At 39.5% G+C, this 20,596-nt stretch overlaps 2 protein-coding genes across 4 annotated transcripts in view; one reads left to right on the top strand and one right to left on the bottom strand.

Moving 5' to 3' along the window:
• The first annotated feature begins 193 nt into the window (after nucleotides 1-193).
• LOC133647831 (proton-coupled zinc antiporter SLC30A2-like) lies at nucleotides 194-13,286 on the top strand. Its single transcript, XM_062043542.1, has 8 exons — nucleotides 194-343; nucleotides 2,665-2,876; nucleotides 2,958-3,104; nucleotides 3,362-3,515; nucleotides 3,884-4,103; nucleotides 6,886-6,991; nucleotides 7,080-7,214; nucleotides 11,828-13,286. The coding sequence occupies exons 1-8, from the start codon at nucleotides 261-263 to the stop codon at nucleotides 11,971-11,973; spliced, it is 1,203 nt and encodes a 400-aa protein (XP_061899526.1). The 5' UTR covers nucleotides 194-260; the 3' UTR covers nucleotides 11,974-13,286.
• A 1,303-nt stretch (nucleotides 13,287-14,589) lies between these two features.
• Nucleotides 14,590-20,596, bottom strand: part of LOC133648564 (general transcription factor 3C polypeptide 2-like) — a 36,535-nt gene continuing 30,528 nt past the window's right edge. For all 3 annotated transcript variants that reach the window (XM_062044787.1, XM_062044788.1, XM_062044786.1), the window contains exons 19-20: nucleotides 15,804-15,902; nucleotides 14,590-15,211 (exon numbers count right to left, since the gene is read on the bottom strand). In XM_062044787.1, coding sequence (XP_061900771.1) covers nucleotides 15,008-15,211; nucleotides 15,804-15,902 — 303 coding nt within the window. In that variant the 3' untranslated portion in view covers nucleotides 14,590-15,007. The remainder of the gene's footprint in view (nucleotides 15,212-15,803; nucleotides 15,903-20,596) is intronic.

Here is a 20,596-nt window from a genome sequence, read left to right as displayed (position 1 = left end):
TTGTGATAATATTTCATTCAAATCTTTTATCATGCTTTTTAATGTATTGTATCTTAAAATAGGAAGAAGAAAAAAAACAACTAAAAAAAAAGAAGACCCTCCCTCACACCCCGCGCTCCCCCTCCTCCTCCTGCCCACAAACTCCGCAATGAGGGTTTTTTTCCCTCGCTTGCACTTTTTCACCGACACCAAACCCGACTGGACCTTTTGCCATATTCCTCCTTCAGCGTCGGGACCTCCTTCAGCGCCTCATTCTCCTCATGGACGTAAAAGCTGCAAGTTCTGAGAAGTCTCAGCTGATCCACGACAAGAACCACAAGACCTATTGTGAGCGCGTGCACAGGTGGGGAGAAAGGTGCACGCACGTGCGCGCTCGCGTACACACACACACACACACACACACACACACACACACACACACACACACACACACACGCACGCACACACACACACACGCACACATGCACGCACGCACGCGCGCACGCACACACGCACGCAAGTGATCTTCATCGTGCAGGAGTGTTTTAAGCCAATGCATTTCCACGCATGACTCGCTTGTGGACAGACTGCGTGACAAATGGCGCGTGCGTCCTCGTGGACACTTCATTATGAGCAAAGCTGTCTCCGCGCGTGTGCATGTAGTTGCACGCAATCTATACATACATATAAATTATTTAAAAAACAAAGCACACAAAGTATGATGCAAAATAATCATTAAATAAAGAATGATTTGTATTTTATTTAGTGTACATAATAGTAAATATATGTGTCACTACAATGAGATCTAACCATCAACTAAATTGCTTTTAATTCACACTTTTCATTAGCATTATAATTATAATGTTATTATGTATTTATAAAAAGGCATATTGTCCTTAAATATAATTAAAGCAGCTTCTGTTGCGTATTTTTTCCAACCAAAATATGATACCTCTGCAGTGTATGCAAATACACGCACAAACATAAATATTGTTAAATAAATAGAATAGATTAGAACGCCTTTTATTGTCACTATGCTTGTCATGAGAATAAAAGCATATGTCAGCATTATAGATTTTGTATCACATTTTAAGGCATGAATTATATGGCCTAAAAAAGCTAACATAAATATTTAAGTCATTTTAGTCGCTAAAGTCATTATGGATTTTTTTTTTAAACTTGAAAATGTAAATTAAAACATGAATTTAATGTGAGGGGGGAAAATGTTGCAGAGGCCTTCTCTTTTATATTCTGCGGAAAATGTCAATTACATTTGATTATATATTATAAAGTTGATCCACGGTAAAATCATCCTAATGTTTTATATGTAAAATAATTGTATTGTATAAAATTAAAAACATTATGCATGGTAAAAAAAACCGAGATTGGACAATGTGTGCGTGCATGTGCAGACGTGCGTGCGCGCGTTAGAGTAGTGCATATATTTGGGATTTCATGCACCATTTGTGACGTTCACGGCGCGTGCGCGTGTTTACTGTCCACCTTCAATTCTGGAAGTGCATGTTGATGGTTTTTTTTGTTTCTTTCTTTCTTTTATACATGGAAATACATCTTAAAAAGATCGTTTGTTGTTGCCATTTTATTATAGTGTTGGTTGGATAATCCACAACAAAGTGACACCTTTGCAGTTAAATACACACACAAAAATACAGACATTTATTATTATTTAACCTAAGTATTATCATAAAATGAATAATACAATTATATTAGTTCTATTATTTTCTGTATGATAAAGAAGTTGTGTCATGTTCACACTGACAGAAATGACTTGGGGTTGAGACCCTTCCCTTAGTAAAAAGTGGGCAAAACCCCAACCTGGCAACCAACTGGAACTATAGTAACAACAAATATGGACACTTCATTAGGTACACTATTTATTTCAAAACAATAGAAAAAAATCAGATAAGAAGGTTCACTTTTGACACTGTCAGAGAGGAATTCTAACAATATAATTGAACTGTACTGCTTCATGCTCCTTACCAACATTTTAGGAACGGTGCTGTCTGGTGCACTTCACTTGTACACGTAAACACGATTTTGTGGCTTTGTAAAAACAAATATTGATGTTGTTGACATTATCAGAGTTGGTAACAAAGAGTATTTATAAGGGTGTGTGCGCGTGTGTGTGTGTGTATGTGCGTGTGTGTGTGTGTGTGTGTGTGAGCGAGAGAGGTCCCATCGGTGTCATTGAACACAATCTCTTTTTCCACTCCACTGATTTTCTTTAGTGGACATCATCCGTCTGTGTGTGCGTGTGTGTGTGTGTGTGTGTGTGTGCATTTGTGTGGTAAAATGAGTCTAGATTAGGTTTCTTCCACCTCATTAGGCACATCATTGCAGGAAGACCCCCACAACATATGTGTGTGTGTGTGTGTGTGTGTGTGTGACACTCCAAGGGTAGCTTTCAGTCAGTGTAGCCACAGACAACATAAACATTAGACGTCAACATTTTAGCATTAGCATGTTATAGCAACATATTGTCTGATCATGTGACCCACGTCCTCACTTAGCAAAGTGAACTGCTTTACTTGTTTTTGGTAAAGTGTCCACAATCATTACCATGATGGCCGCAGTTTGACCATGGAACAGACTATTTTCGTATGGAGAAAATGGCTTCCAAAACAGAGGTCTTGCTGTATTTTACTCACCTTTGTACACCACCAGTTCCTTTCCAGACCCTAGTGAGCAGTTCCCAGACTTCCCCTTTAAGAATGGCGGCATGTCGACCGCCATGGAGCTCAAACGTCCCGTGGGCGTCCACTGCCACCGCTCCAAGGCCTCGGCGTGCGAAGACAGCGTGGACAAGCTGCTGGCGAAAAAGAAACTTTACATCGCCTCCGCCGTCTGCCTGGTCTTCATGATCGGAGAGGTCATAGGTAAAGTCCACAGGCGCGCGACGTCATGCAGGTGCCGGAGAACACAAAGACCTCAATTGCACCTGTGTCTTCCGCACGCAGGAGGCTACTTGGCCCACAGTCTGGCCATCATGACGGACGCCGCTCACCTGCTGACCGACTTTGGCAGCATGATGGTCAGCATCTTCTCCCTCTGGATCTCCTCCAGACCCCCCACCAAGACCATGAGCTTTGGCTGGCACAGATCAGGTGAGACCCTCAGGAGACACTTCATTAGGTACACCTGGTGATTGACATCCATTTGGAGGAACTGCATTGAAGATTAAATTGTACTTTTACTTTACCCGCCACCTGTAGGGTTGGAGTGGAACAGGCTTGTTGGTCAAGCGAGCGGAGAGGACGTGTTTCGAATGTTATTTGTATGAATTAATTGGGCGTCACAGTGTACCTAATGAAGTGTCCAGTGAGGGTGTGAGAACGTTCCTCAGGTTGCGTTCTCTCCGCAGAGATCATGGGGGCCTTCTTGTCTGTCATATCCATCTGGATGGTGACAGGGGTTCTGGTCTACTTGGCCATAGAGAGGATCGTGCACGGCGACTACGAGATCGAAGGTCACGTGATGCTGGTCACGTCAGCCTTCGCTGTCGTCGTCAACATCATGTGAGTAGAAGAAGCGAAACTAGGTTTTTATTTTATTTTTTATTTTTATTGAGACAAAGATTATTTATGTATTTAATATTTGTTTACTTACTATGGCATATTATTTGTTTATTATGTATTTGTTCACTGTTATGTTACAGAGAACAAGGAAATAGGATACAATTGCTATGTATGAAAAGGGGTAGGATTAGATAAGCTCAGCTTCTACCTACTCCTTTTCGGACGTGCTGTAATGAAACAACTGGAAATATGTGACGAATTACATTGTATTGTATGCATGTTCGAAATAAACTGAAACTGAACTGAACTGAAACTGAACGAGGTTCAGATTTTAAACCAATAAAGTCTACTTTCTGATGACTTCACAGCATGGCGTACATCCTGCACCATTCCACCACCTTCCACGCTCACGGCCGCGGCTATACTCACATCGACGAGGACGCTCAGAGTCCCGTCGCTCACGGCCATGCTCACTCGCTCCTGGGCGCCCACAGCAACACCAGCGTGCGTGCCGCTTTCATCCACGTAGTCGGCGACCTACTGCAGAGCATCGGCGTCATGGTGGCAGCAATCATCATCTACTTTCGGGTCAGACGCTCATTGAACACTACCATGGTTGTACACATGGGGAGCCATTTATTGGTATTTAACTATAATTATTATTGATTAAATAACATAACAATACCATATTGCCTTAATTACAATACTGCTAATATACAGGAAACACGAACAAAACTATGATTCGGATATACCGTAGTATAGTCATTGATAAATAAATATATAGGTGGTAATTAGGGATGTCCGATAATGGCTTTTTGCCGATTACCGATACTCCGATATTGTCCAACTCTTAATTACCGATACCGATATCAACCGATACCGATATATACAGTCGTGGAATAAACACATTGTTATGCCTAATTTGGACAACCGGGTATGGTGAAGATAAGGTCCTTTTTAAAAAAAATTAAAAATAAAATAAAATAAGATAAATAAATTCTAAACATTTTCTTGAATAAAAAAGAAAGTAGAACAATATAAAAACAGTTACATAGAAACTAGTAATTAATGAAAATGAGTAAAATTAACTGTTAAAGGTTAGTACTATTAGTGGACCAGCAGCACGCACAATTATGTGTGCTTACGGACTGTATCCCTTGCAGACTGTATTGATATATATTGATATATAATGTAGGAACCTGAATATTAATAACAGAAATAAACAACCCTTTTGTGTGAATGAGTGTGAATGAGTGTAAATGGGGGAGGGAGGTTTTTTTGGTTGGTGCACTAATTGTAAGTGTATCTTGTGTTTTTTATGTTGATTTAATTAAAAAACAAAAAAACAAAAAACAATACCGATAATAAAAAAACAACGATACCGATAACTTCCGATATTACATTTTAAAGCATTTATCGGCCGATAATATCGGCAGGCCGATATTATCGGACATCTCTAGTGGTAATGAGAATGTGTGTATTGTCTTGTTTATAGGCTGCTTACCAATATTAAAATATACAGTATAATGAAATACAGCTGGACGAAGTGGCTGGGGAGAGGGAAGTCTGGGCTTCCCTGCTTAGGCTGCTGCCCCCGCGACCCGACCTCAGGTAAGCAAAAGAAGATGGATGGATGGATGAAATACAGTGAAATATATGTTTAAAAAAATTATAATATAATGCAAATGAAATGTTGTGCCTTGTACACTGTAAGAACAATTTCATTATCAATCACATCAATCACAATTTATCTGTATAGCTCTTAATTAGGGATGTCCTATAATATAATATCGGCTGATAAATGCTTTAAAAATGTAATATCGGAAATTATCGATATCGTTTTTTTTATGATCGGTATCAGGTTTTTATTTTTATTTTATATTTTTATTAAATCAACATAAAAAACACAAGATACACTTACAATTAGTGCACCAACCCAAAAAAAACTCCTTCCCCCACTCATTCACACAAAAGGGTTGTTTCTTTCTGTAATTAATATTCTGGTTCCTACATTATATATCAATATATATCAATACAGTCTGCAAGGGATACAGTCCGTAAGCACACATGATTGTGCGTGCTGCTGGTCCACTAATAGTACTAACCTTTAACAGTTAATTTTACTCATTTTCATTAATTACTAGTTTCTATGTAACTGTTTTTATATTGTTTTACTTTTTTTTTATTCAAGAAAATGTTTTTAATTTATTTATCTTATTTTATTTATTTATTTATTTTTAAAAAGGACCTTATCTTCACCATACCTGGTTGTCCAAATTAGGCATAGCAATGTGTTAATTCCACGACTGTATATATCGGTATCGGTATTTAAGAGTTGGACAATATCGGAATATCGGCAAAAAAGCCATTATCGGACATCCCTACTCTTAATCACAAGCGCGTCAAAGGGCCCCACAAACAACGACATCCCCTGATCAGAACTACAAAAGCCTGAGTTGGGAAAAAGACAAAACTTTAAAAAGGGGCTGCGGATGTGGGGACCCTCCTCCGCTGCAATGGATGTCGAGTGGCTACAGTTATTGAATTATTACATTCATGATAATGTGGGAGTTCATGTCTATCGGAAAGACATCAGAGGGTCTTAGGGGACTCTTCTTCCATGTAGACAAGTCGACAACGCAGAGACGTCACCAACTGATGCATAGAAGAGTGCATGGTTTACCTCAGGTCACGACTTGGGACAGCTAGCACTCTTCCAGACTGGTACCTCTCCAGAAATGATCTGTGGCCACCTGGTAACCTCTCCATGCAAGAGAGGGGGACAGGGCAGATCTATTTAAAAACAGAAGTATACTGTATAAATGAGTTTTAAGATGGGACATTATAAAGTCGTCATTATAAATTCACAGCAAATTGCTGGCTAATATTTTACTTTCTCAGTAACATTTATTGTATTTTACTGTGAAATAACAGTTAATTGCTGAGAAACATAAGGTTATTATTTGTTGTAGTACATTTTGATTACAGCATTTTGCTGTGAAAAATACTGTTACATGCTGCTGGTAATTTTTTTAAGGTGTTGTATAAAGAATTATTATAGTCAGTAAATATTAATTTGAGATTTGTTAGCCACTTTTCTGCCTGATTAACATTCCACAAATTCATAAAAGTAGCCTCCTGTGTAACATCTCAACTACCTCTTCATTATCCTGTATTTTTGGATAATTTTGCAGTGCTAACATGATTTTTAAAAACGTTTAAATGAAAAGCTGTTTATGATGGAAGCAGCTTGACGGCTTTTCCAGCTCAGAGTGCTTTAGTGTCACCTGGAATATGAAAAAAAAAGAAGAAGCTGGAAAGCCGCCATGTTGATGTGTGTGCACTCACTCGTGTCTTTCCTCCCTCGCAGCCTGAGTACAAGGTGGCCGATCCCATCTGCACTTTCCTGTTCTCCATCTTTGTCCTTTGCACCACGGTCACCATCCTCAGAGATGTCTTCCGGATACTCATGGAAGGTCGCCATCTTGGAAACGCACACACTGAAGCTTGCACAGAATATAAAACATAAATGCACATGAAATGTTGTCACTCGTTTGCCTGCAGGTTCGCCGAAAGGAATCGAGTTCAACTCGGTGAAGGAGCTTCTGATGTCCGTGAAGGCTGTCAGGTCGGCACACTCGCTGCACCTTTGGGCTCTGACGCTGGGCCAGACCCTGGTCTCCGTTCACCTCGCTGTTGGTAAATATCACACATGTTGACATGCACAAACAACAGCAGGGATATACAAAGTGCGGCCTGGGGGCCATTTTTGACCCGCAGCTCATTTTTTATTGGCCCTCGACTAACTGTAAACTAGATTATGGTATTAAAGCAGTGGTGTGCCCTCAGGGCCAGCAAGGCCTTCTCTGCTGGCCTAACATAACCAGAAATCATGATCATAATTAATGACAAAAGTATTTTTTTAATTTACTTTCCCTTAATGTCTAAAAGTATTCATATTCTCTACATGTCCTATTATGCTCTTTCCAGTGCTGTTATTATTAGGTTAGAGTTTGTATCCAATCAGAATTCAGCTAGCTTATGTTGCCATGCTGTACGAACTCTGCCCGGGGCCTTCAGAATCAACAATGCAGGCGTCCATGCACTGCAAGTGAACGGACACATGATAGACAATTGCCACAGCCAATCAGATCACGAGTTGTTGCCAGTAAGGCCTTTTAGCTGGCCTCACGCTGTGATTGGATACTCACCTTGGAGTCCCAAGTGAGTATCCAATCACAAGTTGCGAAAACAGGAAGTGGCACCGGAGCTATACGAGCCATAGAAAGCCACAGAAAACTCACCTGTACTCCCAAAGAAGGAGAGCAACATGTTGATTAGGTGGCAGATATATATTTGCAAGGCCATTTTCAAGAAGGATACTTAAGAGAAACTACATCTTGTGAAATGAGGTCGGCCGACACCGGAAGCTATTATTCGTTATTCGTCCCTCGAGGATTCTGAGATGTTGTGATCATGCCAATTCATGCAAATTAATGCAAATTCAGCTAAATGGAACCAATCCCGGCAAATTATGCATGGCCTCGCAATTTTGCCCAATCCCTGCAATTTCCCCGCACATTTGTTGGGCCAATCATTGTCATTTTCACCGATTGAATTTGTCCCAGGGGCACTCAAAAGCAACGCAACTGTCTTACCAATGCAATGTCTCCCTGCATCACTGGGGGGCGATTATTATTATTATTATTATTATTATTATTATTTTTGAAAATGCAGCTGGGAAATCAGTCATTTTCAGCCGCAACAATTCACAAAAAAGCCAGCAAAACCCTGGAGAAACTGAGAATTACACAACTGCCCCATCATTTGGTTATTAATAGTAATAATAATAATAATTAGCTTTATTGTCTCCTAGGAGAAATTTGTCATGGACATCAAGACACAGCGTTTTACATACATACATACATACATACATATATACGTACATATATACATACAGCTCATCCGACAATACAGTGATTACAGTGAACAGTGCGCAGGTATATCAGTTAGTTATGAGATCACACATTACACTTCCCCCGTGTTGCACACCTCCCGTGTTGCACTATCCCAATATTGACTCCTTATTATTGCATCTGGTTATTACAGTAGTTTTCTGTTGTTAAGTGCTTTGATTGCCAGTGGGACAAAGGAACATCTATACCTGTTGAGTTTGTATGTTGCTGTTCTGTACCATTTATCATTTGGCATCAACACAATTTCACTATTATCATTGTTTAGCTACAAACGGATGGAAAACCTGCTTTGGAATCAGAATTAAAGTGACAAGCCTGTTTAGCAAGTGTAGAATTGAATTTAAAAAGGGTTTCAATGACAATAGCTTGTTGTATCAAATAACATCGAGTGAAGAACTGCGTTTACGTGCAGTACATTTTTTTTTTGTCAAGATTGAAATACATAATTTTAGAAGGATGAAATGCCTTATTGAAGCATATAATTTCCAGGCTTTTGCGGGCCACAATAAATGATGCGGCAGGCCAGATGTGGCGCTCCCCAGGCCTTGAGTTTGACATCTGTGCCATAGCATCTGTGCCATTTACGTCCCCAGGAAATAAAATGCATAAATGCTCGATAAAATTTACTTCAAAATACTAGTTTTAATTAGGCAGAGTGTGCTGTACATTGATCTGATTATCTGACCTGATATTTCATAAATGCAATTTAAATATTAATTTAAACTACTTCAAACAATGAAGAGAATTACATTTGTTGTATATCTCCCCGCTTCCTAAAATTAGATTTGACCATAAAATATAATCATTTAATAAATCCTTCAAAAATGTTATATTTTCACAGATTTGTGTTACTCCTAATTCATATATTTGAAGTTTATTTCTTTAAAAAAACTCACACTTTATTTTTTTTCATTCAGCCCATTACTCATGCTCATGTCGTATAGAAGAACTTGGACCACTGTAAACATTGCATTGAAATTTTAACCTTGCTAGTAAACAGAACACTGGGGCCCAAATTTGTGCTTGACATAACTGAGGCGCTCCTCAAGGCACCCCTTTAAGTCCTCTCCTTTTGGCAGTTAGGTGATGCTGTCTAGCTTGTATACTTCAGATGCCAGTCATGAGTCATGTGTTCAACTTCTTTGGTTAGTGGTGTTCCTCAAGGGTCCATTTTAGGTCCTTCTTTTTTCGTCATTCGGGCTGTTCAACTGCCACTTGCGAGTTTAGTTTAAAAAAAAAAACTCACTTTTTTTTTCAGTAGATTCTTAAACAACACAAGAGTGCTGTCATATAGATGATCTTTGACTAGCTTTTTTTTAACTGAAGGTCTTTGAAAACAGCATAGCGCTCCTTCCTGTAAATCTGACAAGATAAACAGAGCTATAAATAAATGATAAATGGGTTATACTTGTATAGCACTTTTCTACTTTCAAGGTACTCAACGCGCTTTGACAGTATTTCCACATTCACCCATTCACACACACATTCACACACTGATGGCGGGAGCTTTCATGCAAGGCGCTAACCAGCAGCCATCAGGAGCAAGGGTGAAGTGTCTTGCCCAAGGTCACAACGGACGTGACTAGGATGGTAGAAGGTGGGGATTGAACCCCAGTAACCAGCAACCCTCCGATTGCTGGCACGGCCACTCTACCAACTTCGCCACGCCGTCCCCTAAATCAAATGTCTTCTGTAGAGGACGGTGGTTATCAGGAATATACAAAATAACAGTAATAGTGAAGGCAGAAGTCAGGACCCCGCGGTTCTTAGCTGTCCGGAAATGTGGCCCTCCAAACAATTTAGTTGAATAGCCCTGCTGTATACACTATACACTATATTTTGATATTTAACACTAAATTGGAGGTTTAAATGTAAATTTTTTGTTTAACCGTTGTAATGTGCTTAGTGTCAGAATGTTATTAGCATTAAAGCCACGTTATATTATGTATTATATGTTAGGTATTTAGGTTGATTGGCAACACTAAATTGGCCCTAGTGTGTGAATGTGAGTGTGAATGTTGTCTGTCTATCTGTGTTGGCCCTGTGATGAGGTGGCGACTTGCGCCCGAAGCAGCTGAGATAGGCTCCAGCACCCCCTGCTACCCCGAACGGGACAAGCGGTAGAAAATGGATGGATGGATGGATGTTAGGTATTTGCTAATTCATTGCTAAAACCCACTCCGGTTACTTTTAGTCCTGTTACTCAACTAAGTAATATTTGCCATAGGAATCTTGCACAAAATAAGATGTCACCTTAGTTGGGCCTATACACGTTTGGAGTAGTTCAATGTGTTTATTATTAGATTTAAAGTTGTAAAAACACAAACATGTTAGTTTGTTTAAAGACAGGGGTGTCAAAGTCAAGGCCCACGAATGAATGATCTATGGATGATATTTGATTAGTATTAGAACCGGCCTGCTGCTGTTTTGCACGCACCAATACCCGATCAGTGTTGGCGCTAGGAATTTTCAAAATGGGGTCCCAGGGACCCCATCAAGTCATAAAAATGGGGTCCCACAGTACATTTTTGGGGTGCCACTTTTTCGTAATCGTTTTGAAAACAAATGATAAATGTATTCATGGTCCTGTTATATCTCACATTCTATATTGTGTTTTGGAAAAAGGTTGTCATAAACGTTACTTAATTCATTTAAAAAAAATAATACAAAAGATAACTCTGTACCGAGGATGTCGTTGTGGCTTGTACAGCCCTTTGAGACACTTGTGATTTAGGGCTATATAAATAAACATTGATTGATAACACATTTTTATGCATATGTACATTTATTCACTTATATTCTTTCCTTCATGGATCTAAAACTTTAACGCTGCCGGTATTTTTTTCTATATTTTTATTGTAATATTTTCAGAATGTCCATCCATCCATCCATCCATTTTCTACCGCTTGTCCCTTTCTGGGGTCGCGGGGGGTCGCTGGAGCCTATCTCCGCTGCATTCGGGCGGAAGGCGGGGTACACCCTGGACAAGTATTTTCAGAATGCCCCATCCATGCATTTTCTACCGCTTATTCTCTTCGGGGTAGCGGGGGTCGCTGGAGCCTATCTCAGCTACAATCGGGCGGAAGGCGGGGTACACCCTGGACAAGTCGCCACCTCATCGCAGGGCCATTTTCAGAATGTGTTTGTTCTATTTTCGGCCAAAGTAAGACAAAGAAAACAATCTGAAGTTGTCTTTATTTTTTAGTTTTAATGCCATGATTTTAATAGTCCGGCCCGCGTGTGCACAGATTTTCCTCCATGCGGGCCCTGAGCTAAAATGAGTTCGACACCCCCGTTTTAAAACATTTAAATGGCAACATTATTGACTGTTCCCAGACGAGGGCGCCGACGCGCAGTCTGTCCTGCAGGAGGCCGCAGAGCTTCTCCACATCAAGTTTGGCTTCCAGAGCGTCACTATCCAGGTGGAGCGCTACTCGGACGACATGAGGCACTGCCACCTCTGCCAGGACCCCTGTGACTGACACGACTCCACATTCCCCCGCCTAACACACACACCTGCAAGAGAGGAGGCGGCGCCCGGCCCGGAATGCTCACCAACATTCCCTTCAAAACCAAAAAAGAACCATCAAAGTCATTCGGGAGGCTCCAATCCACCTTGAAGTGGCGCACCTGACCCAACCTCATCATACCACCTTTAAATAAAAACACATAGCCACGCCCTTTGACCCGTTTGGTCTCAGCGAAGGTCATGTACCCGACACATAACGGCGGTTCATTGCGGTGTTCTTAAGAAGTTCCAATCAGAGACTCTGTGTCCAAATCCTCCTAATGAGCTGATCGGAAGGTGAACTCACTGCCTAAAAGTCCTCTGAACTGCAGAGACGCTCACTGCCATCTTGAAAACCGGTCATTATCTCATTGACACACATTTGACTTTCATTTAAAAAGGGCTGCATCTCGTTAAGGAAACACATTTTAATGATCACCAAAGACACATACACTGGCCACTTCATTAGGTACAACATCCCATGAGATTCGACACAACTCTCATGATGCTGAATGAAGCAAAGAGTCCAGTGTGTGTGTGCATGTGTGTGTGTGGACATAAAATGGGAGATTTCCACAAGTGCAAATGAGGACTATCAGTGTCAGTGTTGTGTTGTGCTACAGCATGTTCTTTGTGTGTTTTTGTGCTGGATGCTGCGTCGAGGCAAAGTAAATCACATGACCATCATGTATAACATGATATTAATGACATCATTTTTTTTTTTTTAAAGTGGCGATGTCCAAAGTGCCATGTTTGTCCCAAAGCTCTTTTTTTTATTGGCCCAAGCATCCTTCAATTTTAATTTATGTGGCCCTCAGTGAAAAAAGTTTGCTGTATACTATTTCAACACCAGTCCATCCATGTGTTTGGAACAGAAGTAAAAGTATGAGGGGCCGTCTGAGACATAATTCTGCTTACAATGCTGACACACAGACACACTAGTGTTATGGAAAACCTCGCACACACAGACGGCCCCCCATATGAAGCCATATGTAGCATTGTCTCAGTTGCAGGATCAAGGATCACCTGTGATCCATTCACTATGACTGGTTCTGGTCCAAGTACTTGCATGCTCGTTAGCTGTGAGTCTTTATCGTGCTCAAGTGCCAGAAGGAACCTTGCCGTCAATATTCTGAATGTAACGATGACCAATGTGTATGTTTTTCCATGTTTGAGAATGCTCCGTGTTGTCTTTTGTGTGCATATTATATACAGTTTGTGTGTGTGCGTGTGCGTGTACACGTGAAAATATGAAAACGGTGTCTTTTTGTAAACCTCCAAATAAAAGATGGCGGACTGACTCTTCATCAGTCTACATTACACTGAAGTTTTGTACTATTTTACTCAATCCAAATAAGTTTTGATGCACCTTATCAGTCAGAAAATTAAGCTCTCAACAATTTAGAGCAGGGGTCCCCAAACTTTTTGACTTGGGGGCCGCATTGGGTTAAAAAAATTTGCCGGGTTGTATATATATATATATAAATAAATAAATATATATATACCGATGTCACTTTATCGATGGGAAAATGCATTTTTAGACATAATGAATTGATTGATTAAAAAGGACAGATTTAAAAAAAAAATAATAATAATTAAAAAAAAAAAGTTTTTTAACTTGGGACTTCCCGCGGGCCGGATTTTGGATGCTGGCGGGCTGGATTTGTAGTTTGGGGACCCCTGATTTAGAGCTGGCTTGTCACATTTTAACACATTAGCAGTAGTGGTTTAGTCCATTTCAAGTCCAAACAGTTACAATAAAGTACACTAGTAATGTTTCCCACATAGATTTGGGACTGTGTGAGAATGTAGCTTGTCATTCCAACTGCACGTAGTAGATGGAGAAGGATTAGTGTTGCCAACTTAGCGAGTAATCAGAACCATCTAGATTGTTTTTCTAAAAAAAGCACCTAGCGATAAGTTTTGCTGGAGATTTTTGGAGGTTCAACTTGATTTATTGTTCTTGTCAGCTGGCAGCATCTAAAAGGCATCACAGGTGGCTCTGTCTTGTTTGTGACAAAAATAACACAAAAAGCAGCAACTGTGACACCACTGTTTATTTTTTAAAATGTTTTTATAATTTTTTTATATACAGTAAATGGCTGTGATGATAATGTAAATGAGGGATTTCTAATCACTGCTTTGTTGGAATTCTTATTAATATTGATACTGTTGTTGATATTATTCATTTTTTGTTTGACTACTTTTGGATTGTTTTGTGTCATGTTTGTGTGACCTCTCAACTGCTCTGTTGATTGGTTGTTTGGTTTTGGAATAATTGTGTATTATTTTGTTGGATTGATTTTTTTTTTTTAAAAAGAAAAAAAGCAGCAACAGAATATATATTTATGAACATGTTTTACTTTTCATGTTTTTGCTCACTTTTTGTCTCCGCCAGTGTCCATTAAAATGACATGCACCTTGGCCAATTAGATATTGTAATGCTACTCCTTGTCAGTATCAGCGATTACTAATAGTTTGTTCACTTCCCGTGTTTACCATGTTCTCATTTTTACTTCTGAATAGGACTTTTTGTGTTGTCTTGTTTTACTCCTGACAGAGTTGGAAAATGATTGACACATACAAATCCTTTTTGAAATAAGTCATCTTTATTAATTCATCGCCTCGATTACAAAACCAAATATTTCTATTTTACAAAATCAGTCTTATTGAAGTGCTTGGCTGAAGAAAAAGAAACATTCCGGTGACAAGATACATGCCATATATATGAGTGAATAATGTAATGTATTCCTGTTCCCTGATCATGTTTGCTAACGTTTAATAATGGCTATAAACACACTTGGTTTGATCTGTACATGTGCACTCAAAGACTGCTGCTAAAAGAAGGTTTAAAAAAAGTTCAAGTATTTCTACAGCTGCGGCCTGACTCGATTAGAAGAATTCTGACTTTGTTTTAAAAACATATGCAGACTATAAAAACAAATGTCTCCTCTTTAGTTGATTGCAAAGTCTTTCTCCAGTTAGCATGGCTATGCCAACAGCGGAGGTCATAGAGGAGCGTCCTCCGCCCGGTTCTGCTCCTCCTCCACGCTTGTCGACGGGTGCAGAGCGTCAAACTCGGCCTGGCACTTGCTGATGGCGATGTGGACGTATGAGTTGTTGAGGCTCCTCACACAGTTTAGTCGGACTAGGCCGGCCTGGCCCGCCGACGCCAACCACGTGTGAGAGCTCATGTTGGGGTTCAGACGCACCTGAGGGCGAGGGGGGTGTGGTGTTGTCACTTGCATTCGGCCTCGAGGACAACTGATGTTATTTCCTCATTTTAAATAGGACGCAAAAGGTGACGGTAAAGAGGCAGAGAAAATCTGATAAAACAACTAACTATAACATAGCTGTTTCCATGGTAACCTGAAGAGAAGCACCTGGACGTGTACACAAGCCTCCCACCAAGTTGTCTCATAGCACATTTCGACTGTTGTGACAGTAAACTATGACTGAATGTGTTTATTCAATGCCCTCAATAACACTCACTGATTGTCTTCATCGGGTGAAATAAATCCTGTGTCTTATCCTCCTACTACCTCAGACAAAAAAGCCTACAGTGTTTTGTGCCCCTTCAAAAATTAAACACATCAAAGCCTCCATGGTCGCTCTCCATCTGGCTGGCTTCTTCCACTGAGGGCGACATTTTTCTCATTTTACACATCATTACATTCCCACCCCTTTATGGCCCCCGCCCTCCCTCATGCCAGGAGGAGTAGGCTTTTGGTCCATCACACCCCTCAGTATTATCACTCCTTCCTTCCTTGTGAATCCTACCACCGTTTGTGTGTGTGTTGGTACCTTGTGCAGCGCAGACAAAGGCAAGCGGTCCACGTTAACCCTGCTCTTAAACTCATTTTTCTGCATTTTCTTCCACAGACATCCCTTCCTCCCAAAGATCTGCAACCACACCAAAGGAAAAAAAGAAAAGGTCAAGTCAAGAAGGACTCGGGTCACATGTTCAAGACCAGCTGCAAACCACGAAAGTCTGGATATAAATTATATATAATAGTAATATAGACACAAAAAGTTGTATTAAATTGATCAATTAAATGTATAATAAATAAATAACCCAAATTGAATTATTTAATATAAATAATTAAGAAGACAATATTGATTAAAATAGTTTTTACATTATACAAATAAAATATATATTTATTTTCTTAAATGTTTAATGCATACTCGACAGTGGAACCTTGATTTACTAACCCCTAATTGTACAAACTTTTCAATTTAAAAACAACAGACAGAATAAAATATGCTTTGGTGTATGAACCTTGTCTCGGTTTACAAATGTTTCACCCATTGTGTGCCTTATGGACTTCAGATGCTCCTTCTGTCAACAAAGCAGTGACGTCTTTAGGTACGGTCCTCAGTGCTGCTTTGTGTGCGTGTTAGTGTTTTTCAGCCTTTACACAGCATTTTCTATTTTTTCTAGCTCAACGAGTCCAAAGAAAGCAAAGAAAAAAGCAATGTGTGGTTTGAAACGTTCAGGATAACTGGCTGTTAAAGTTAAGGAGTTGCGGGATTTCAATGTGAGAGTACACCACAGGGCTAATGACAGCGTGTGTGTGTGTGTGTGTGTGTGTGTAAATGTGTATGTGTGTGTCAGCAGGACAGCTGAAAATAAGGATAACTCAGTTAGTTGTTGTTTTGGCTTTGTTATTAAATAGAAAGTTGATTTATCGCCACCTCGTTATGTTTGATATACAATACTATATAGTGCTTTATATCATGTTCAAAGTGTACAAACTTTCACTACAATGTGGACTTTTGTTGGGGCTGGAACCCATTATTCATATTTACATTCTAATAGAGAAATTGTCTTTAACATAGAAATTTTTCTATTTTTGAACCCTGATCAAGAACCAATTAAGTTCGTAAATCAAGGTTCCAGGTTCCACTGTATAAGTATTTTTGCCTGTGTCACCCAGTACTGTATATAGTCAATCAAACTGTATTGCAGACTCCAAAATCCAAATTAACATACAATCACAAACAGTACATGAAACAAAAATACAGTATTAAAGGCGATATATCACATAATATTAAAAAAAGTGCTTGTGCATATTCAGTAAAAGGCATCTTTAATAAGAGCAGCAAAACATTTACTTTAAAAAGTGCTTACACATATTCTATAAAAACACAAATACCACTCTTTTCACAAATAGGGTTGGTATCTCACAGAACTACACTTTGGAATTGTCAACAGTATAATAAGATTTTTTTCTTGGACCCCTGCAGTCTACATAGAAAACTAAAAACATCAGTGTCCTGAGAGTGGCCTGGAAAGTGTTTATCACTAATTCGCTAAAGCAGGGGTGTCAAACTCGTTTTCATTGAGGGCCACATCGCAGTTATGGTTGCCCTCAGAGGGCCGCTTTTAACAATGATTATGTGAATATACATGTTTATATATATATATATATATATATATATATATATATATATATATATATATATATATATATATATATATATATATATATATATATATATATATATATATATATATATATATATATATATAATACATTAACAATATATTTTTTTACATAAGCTGCAAACATTTTTTTGAAATTTGACTTCAAAAACTGGCAGCTCAGTCATCAGAATTTTACAGTAAAAGCAGTGTTTTTTTTTTACAGCATTTAAATAAAATTTAATAAATCAGTCTACAATTTGATTGATAATTTGTTTTGAAATCATAAGTCAAGCAGATATTTAAGTACAGTATTTATCTTTATTTTAACAAAAAGTGTTTTTGGAATACATAACATAATATTTTGATTTTGATAATAGTGAATTTTAAAAGATATGCAATTGCATGCAGTACATGATTTTTAATGTCAAAAGGGAAAGAACATATATATTTAGTAAGAAAATATTAAGCATTTTATTAACGCATAATATTTCCAGGCTTTCGCGGGCCACATAAAATAATTTGGGGGGCCAGATTTGGCCCCCGGGCCTTGAGTTTGATACCTGTGCGCTAAAGAGTTTGCTAGCACTACTACCCCTGGGCTTCTCCAGCAGGATTCAAGTACATTCACAAGTCATTGTATATAATAAATAAGGTGTCCCTAAAATGTAACATCATTACACAGTCTAATTTTCCACCCATCCATCCATTTTCTACCGCTTGTCCCTTTCGCTGGAGCCTAACTCAGCTGCATTCGGGCGGTTGAAATTATCTAAAATTTTAATGAGATGTGTAAAAACCAACTAAAGGCTGGTACACACAAATATTTTCTGAATCTTAAGCCTTTTTTATTTGTTACACACCTCAGATCGGTAGGTTGTGAGTTCAAACCCCGGCCGAGTCATACCAAAGAATATAAAAAAATGGGACCCATTACCTCCCTGCTTGGCACTCAGCATCAAGGGTTGGAATTGGGGGTTAAATCACCAAAATGATTCCCGGGCGCGGCACCGCTGCTGCCCACTGCTCCCCTCACCTCCCAGGGGGTGAACAAGGGGATGGGTCAAATGCAGAGGACAAATTTCACCACACCTAGTGTGTGTGACAATCATTGGTACATTAACTTTAACTTAACTTAACACACAAATATGAAAATCAGGCATTGAGCAGTTTTGATCTTTATGTGTATGGTGTGCTCCAATCATGTCTGAGCAGCACACCACGCACATAACGACCACCGTGTGATGTAAAATTGAAGAAAATACTTAGCAACCACCGAGCAACAACCGGAAAACACAAAGACAGGCAACATGGAAGAGGACATAGGAGGAAGGAATGGTAATGGTCTTGAGACTAATATTGACAGAAAAATACCAAACTTCAAAAAAGAAAAGACTGGAAACAATTGTGGAGACAGCGTAAACACTTTATAATGTACTGAGTGAGCTTGAGGTGTTTTTTTAAATTTTAATTAAAGGTAACAGCTGCGTCGTAGGCCTACTGCTTTGATGGTTAATTGTGTCAAAGCAGTTTATGTAATATGTTGACAGATTGTTAACACTGGCTTCCCTGGTCCTCGCTCAGTCAGCTTGCTTCTTGTGTGGCTATACTTCCTGTACCATGTCACGATTCATTCTGCGATGACTCGGTGTGGCATCGGCATTCCCCACAGACATGAAGAGTTTTGGTCGTGTATATTGAACACGTTTATTATTACGATTGTCACCCCAGACCCCTTTTGGAGCAGATTAAAGGGACAAATTCACTCTTAACACACCTCAGACTCATACTTGCCAACCTTGAGACCTCCGAATTCGGGAGATTAAGGGGGTGGGGGGTGGGGGGTGGGCAGGGTCGGGGGGGCGGGACGGGGCCGGGGTTAAGGGGGGAGGAGTATATTTATAGCTAGAATTCACTGAAATTAAAGTATTTCTTATATATATATACAGTATATATATATATATATATATACCGTAATTTCCGGACTATAAGCCGCTACTTTTTCTCCTCGTTCTGGTCCCTGCGGCTTATACAAGGGTGCGGCTTATTTACGGCCTGTTCTTCTCCGACACCGACGAAGAGGATTTCGGTGGTTTTAGTACGCAGGAGGAAGACGATGACACAATGATTAAAGACTTAATTTTCATATACCAGTAGGCTGGTTATTTTGATAACGTACAGGCGAGCACTTTGTATTACTTTGCACCGTTGTATTATTTGTACTCTGCACGAATGCTGTTCGCCATGTCAAAGATGTGAAAGTTTGATTGAATGATTGAAAGATTTATTGTTAATAAATGGGACGCTTTGCGTTCCCAAACAGTCATCTCTGTCCCGACAATCCCCTCCGTGGTAGCAGGAACCCCTATATACTACGCTAATTACACATCAAAACCCTGCGGCTTATAGTCGGGTGCGGCTTATATATGGAGCAATCTGTATTTCCCCCTACATTTAGCTGGTGCGGCTTATAGTCAGGTGCGGCTTATAGTCCGGAAATTACGATATATATATATATATATATATATATATATATATATACTGCATGTATATATATATATATATATATATATATATATATATAAATATATATATATATATATATATGTGTATGTATATTAAAGATTAAGATTAAAGTACCAATGATTGTCACTTAGATGTGGTGAAATTTGTCCTCTGCATTTGTCCCATCCCCTTGGGGAGCAGTGGGCAGCAGCGGCATGGGTGGCTGGAAATTTTGGACATTACTACTTGCCGTAGTTTTGAAGCAATGCATGATGGGAATCCGGATGTTGTGTGTCAGTGTATTAACGTGCCGGCTGGAATAAACACACGCTGAGAAATAGCTCCGTGCCTGCCTACTTTATGGGTTATAGATAAACTTATGGATAACGGAGACATGTATAATAGAGAGAAGACGCTAAAGGCACACGCCCCCAATATAGTTGTCCGGCTGGAAATCGGGAGACATTCGGGAGAATGGTTGACCCGGGAGATTTTCCGGAGAGGCACTGAAATTCGGGAGTCTCCCGGAAATTTCGGGAGGGTTGGCAAGTATGCTCAAACTACAGGACAATTTAATCAGACAATCTTATAAAACGTCAGATAAGCTTATCAGGCGTTTGCTGCTTTAGGTTGGAAGGGGGAAAATCCGAACAAAAAAACGCCCGAT

This window comes from Entelurus aequoreus, linkage group LG04, assembly GCF_033978785.1.
Source record: "Entelurus aequoreus isolate RoL-2023_Sb linkage group LG04, RoL_Eaeq_v1.1, whole genome shotgun sequence".
NCBI classification, from domain to species: Eukaryota; Metazoa; Chordata; class Actinopteri; order Syngnathiformes; family Syngnathidae; genus Entelurus; species Entelurus aequoreus.
This window is presented reverse-complemented; position numbering and strand designations above follow the sequence as displayed.

Coding starts and splice junctions, on each gene's coding strand:
- LOC133647831 (XM_062043542.1), top strand. CDS start 261: ATGGACGTAAAAGCTGCAAGTTCTGAGAAGTCTCAGCTGATCCACGAC. Junction 344..2,664: donor TATTGTGAGCGCGTGCACAG/GTGGGGAGAAAG, acceptor GTACACCACCAG/TTCCTTTCCAGACCCTAGTG. Junction 3,105..3,361: donor CTTTGGCTGGCACAGATCAG/GTGAGACCCTCA, acceptor TTCTCTCCGCAG/AGATCATGGGGGCCTTCTTG.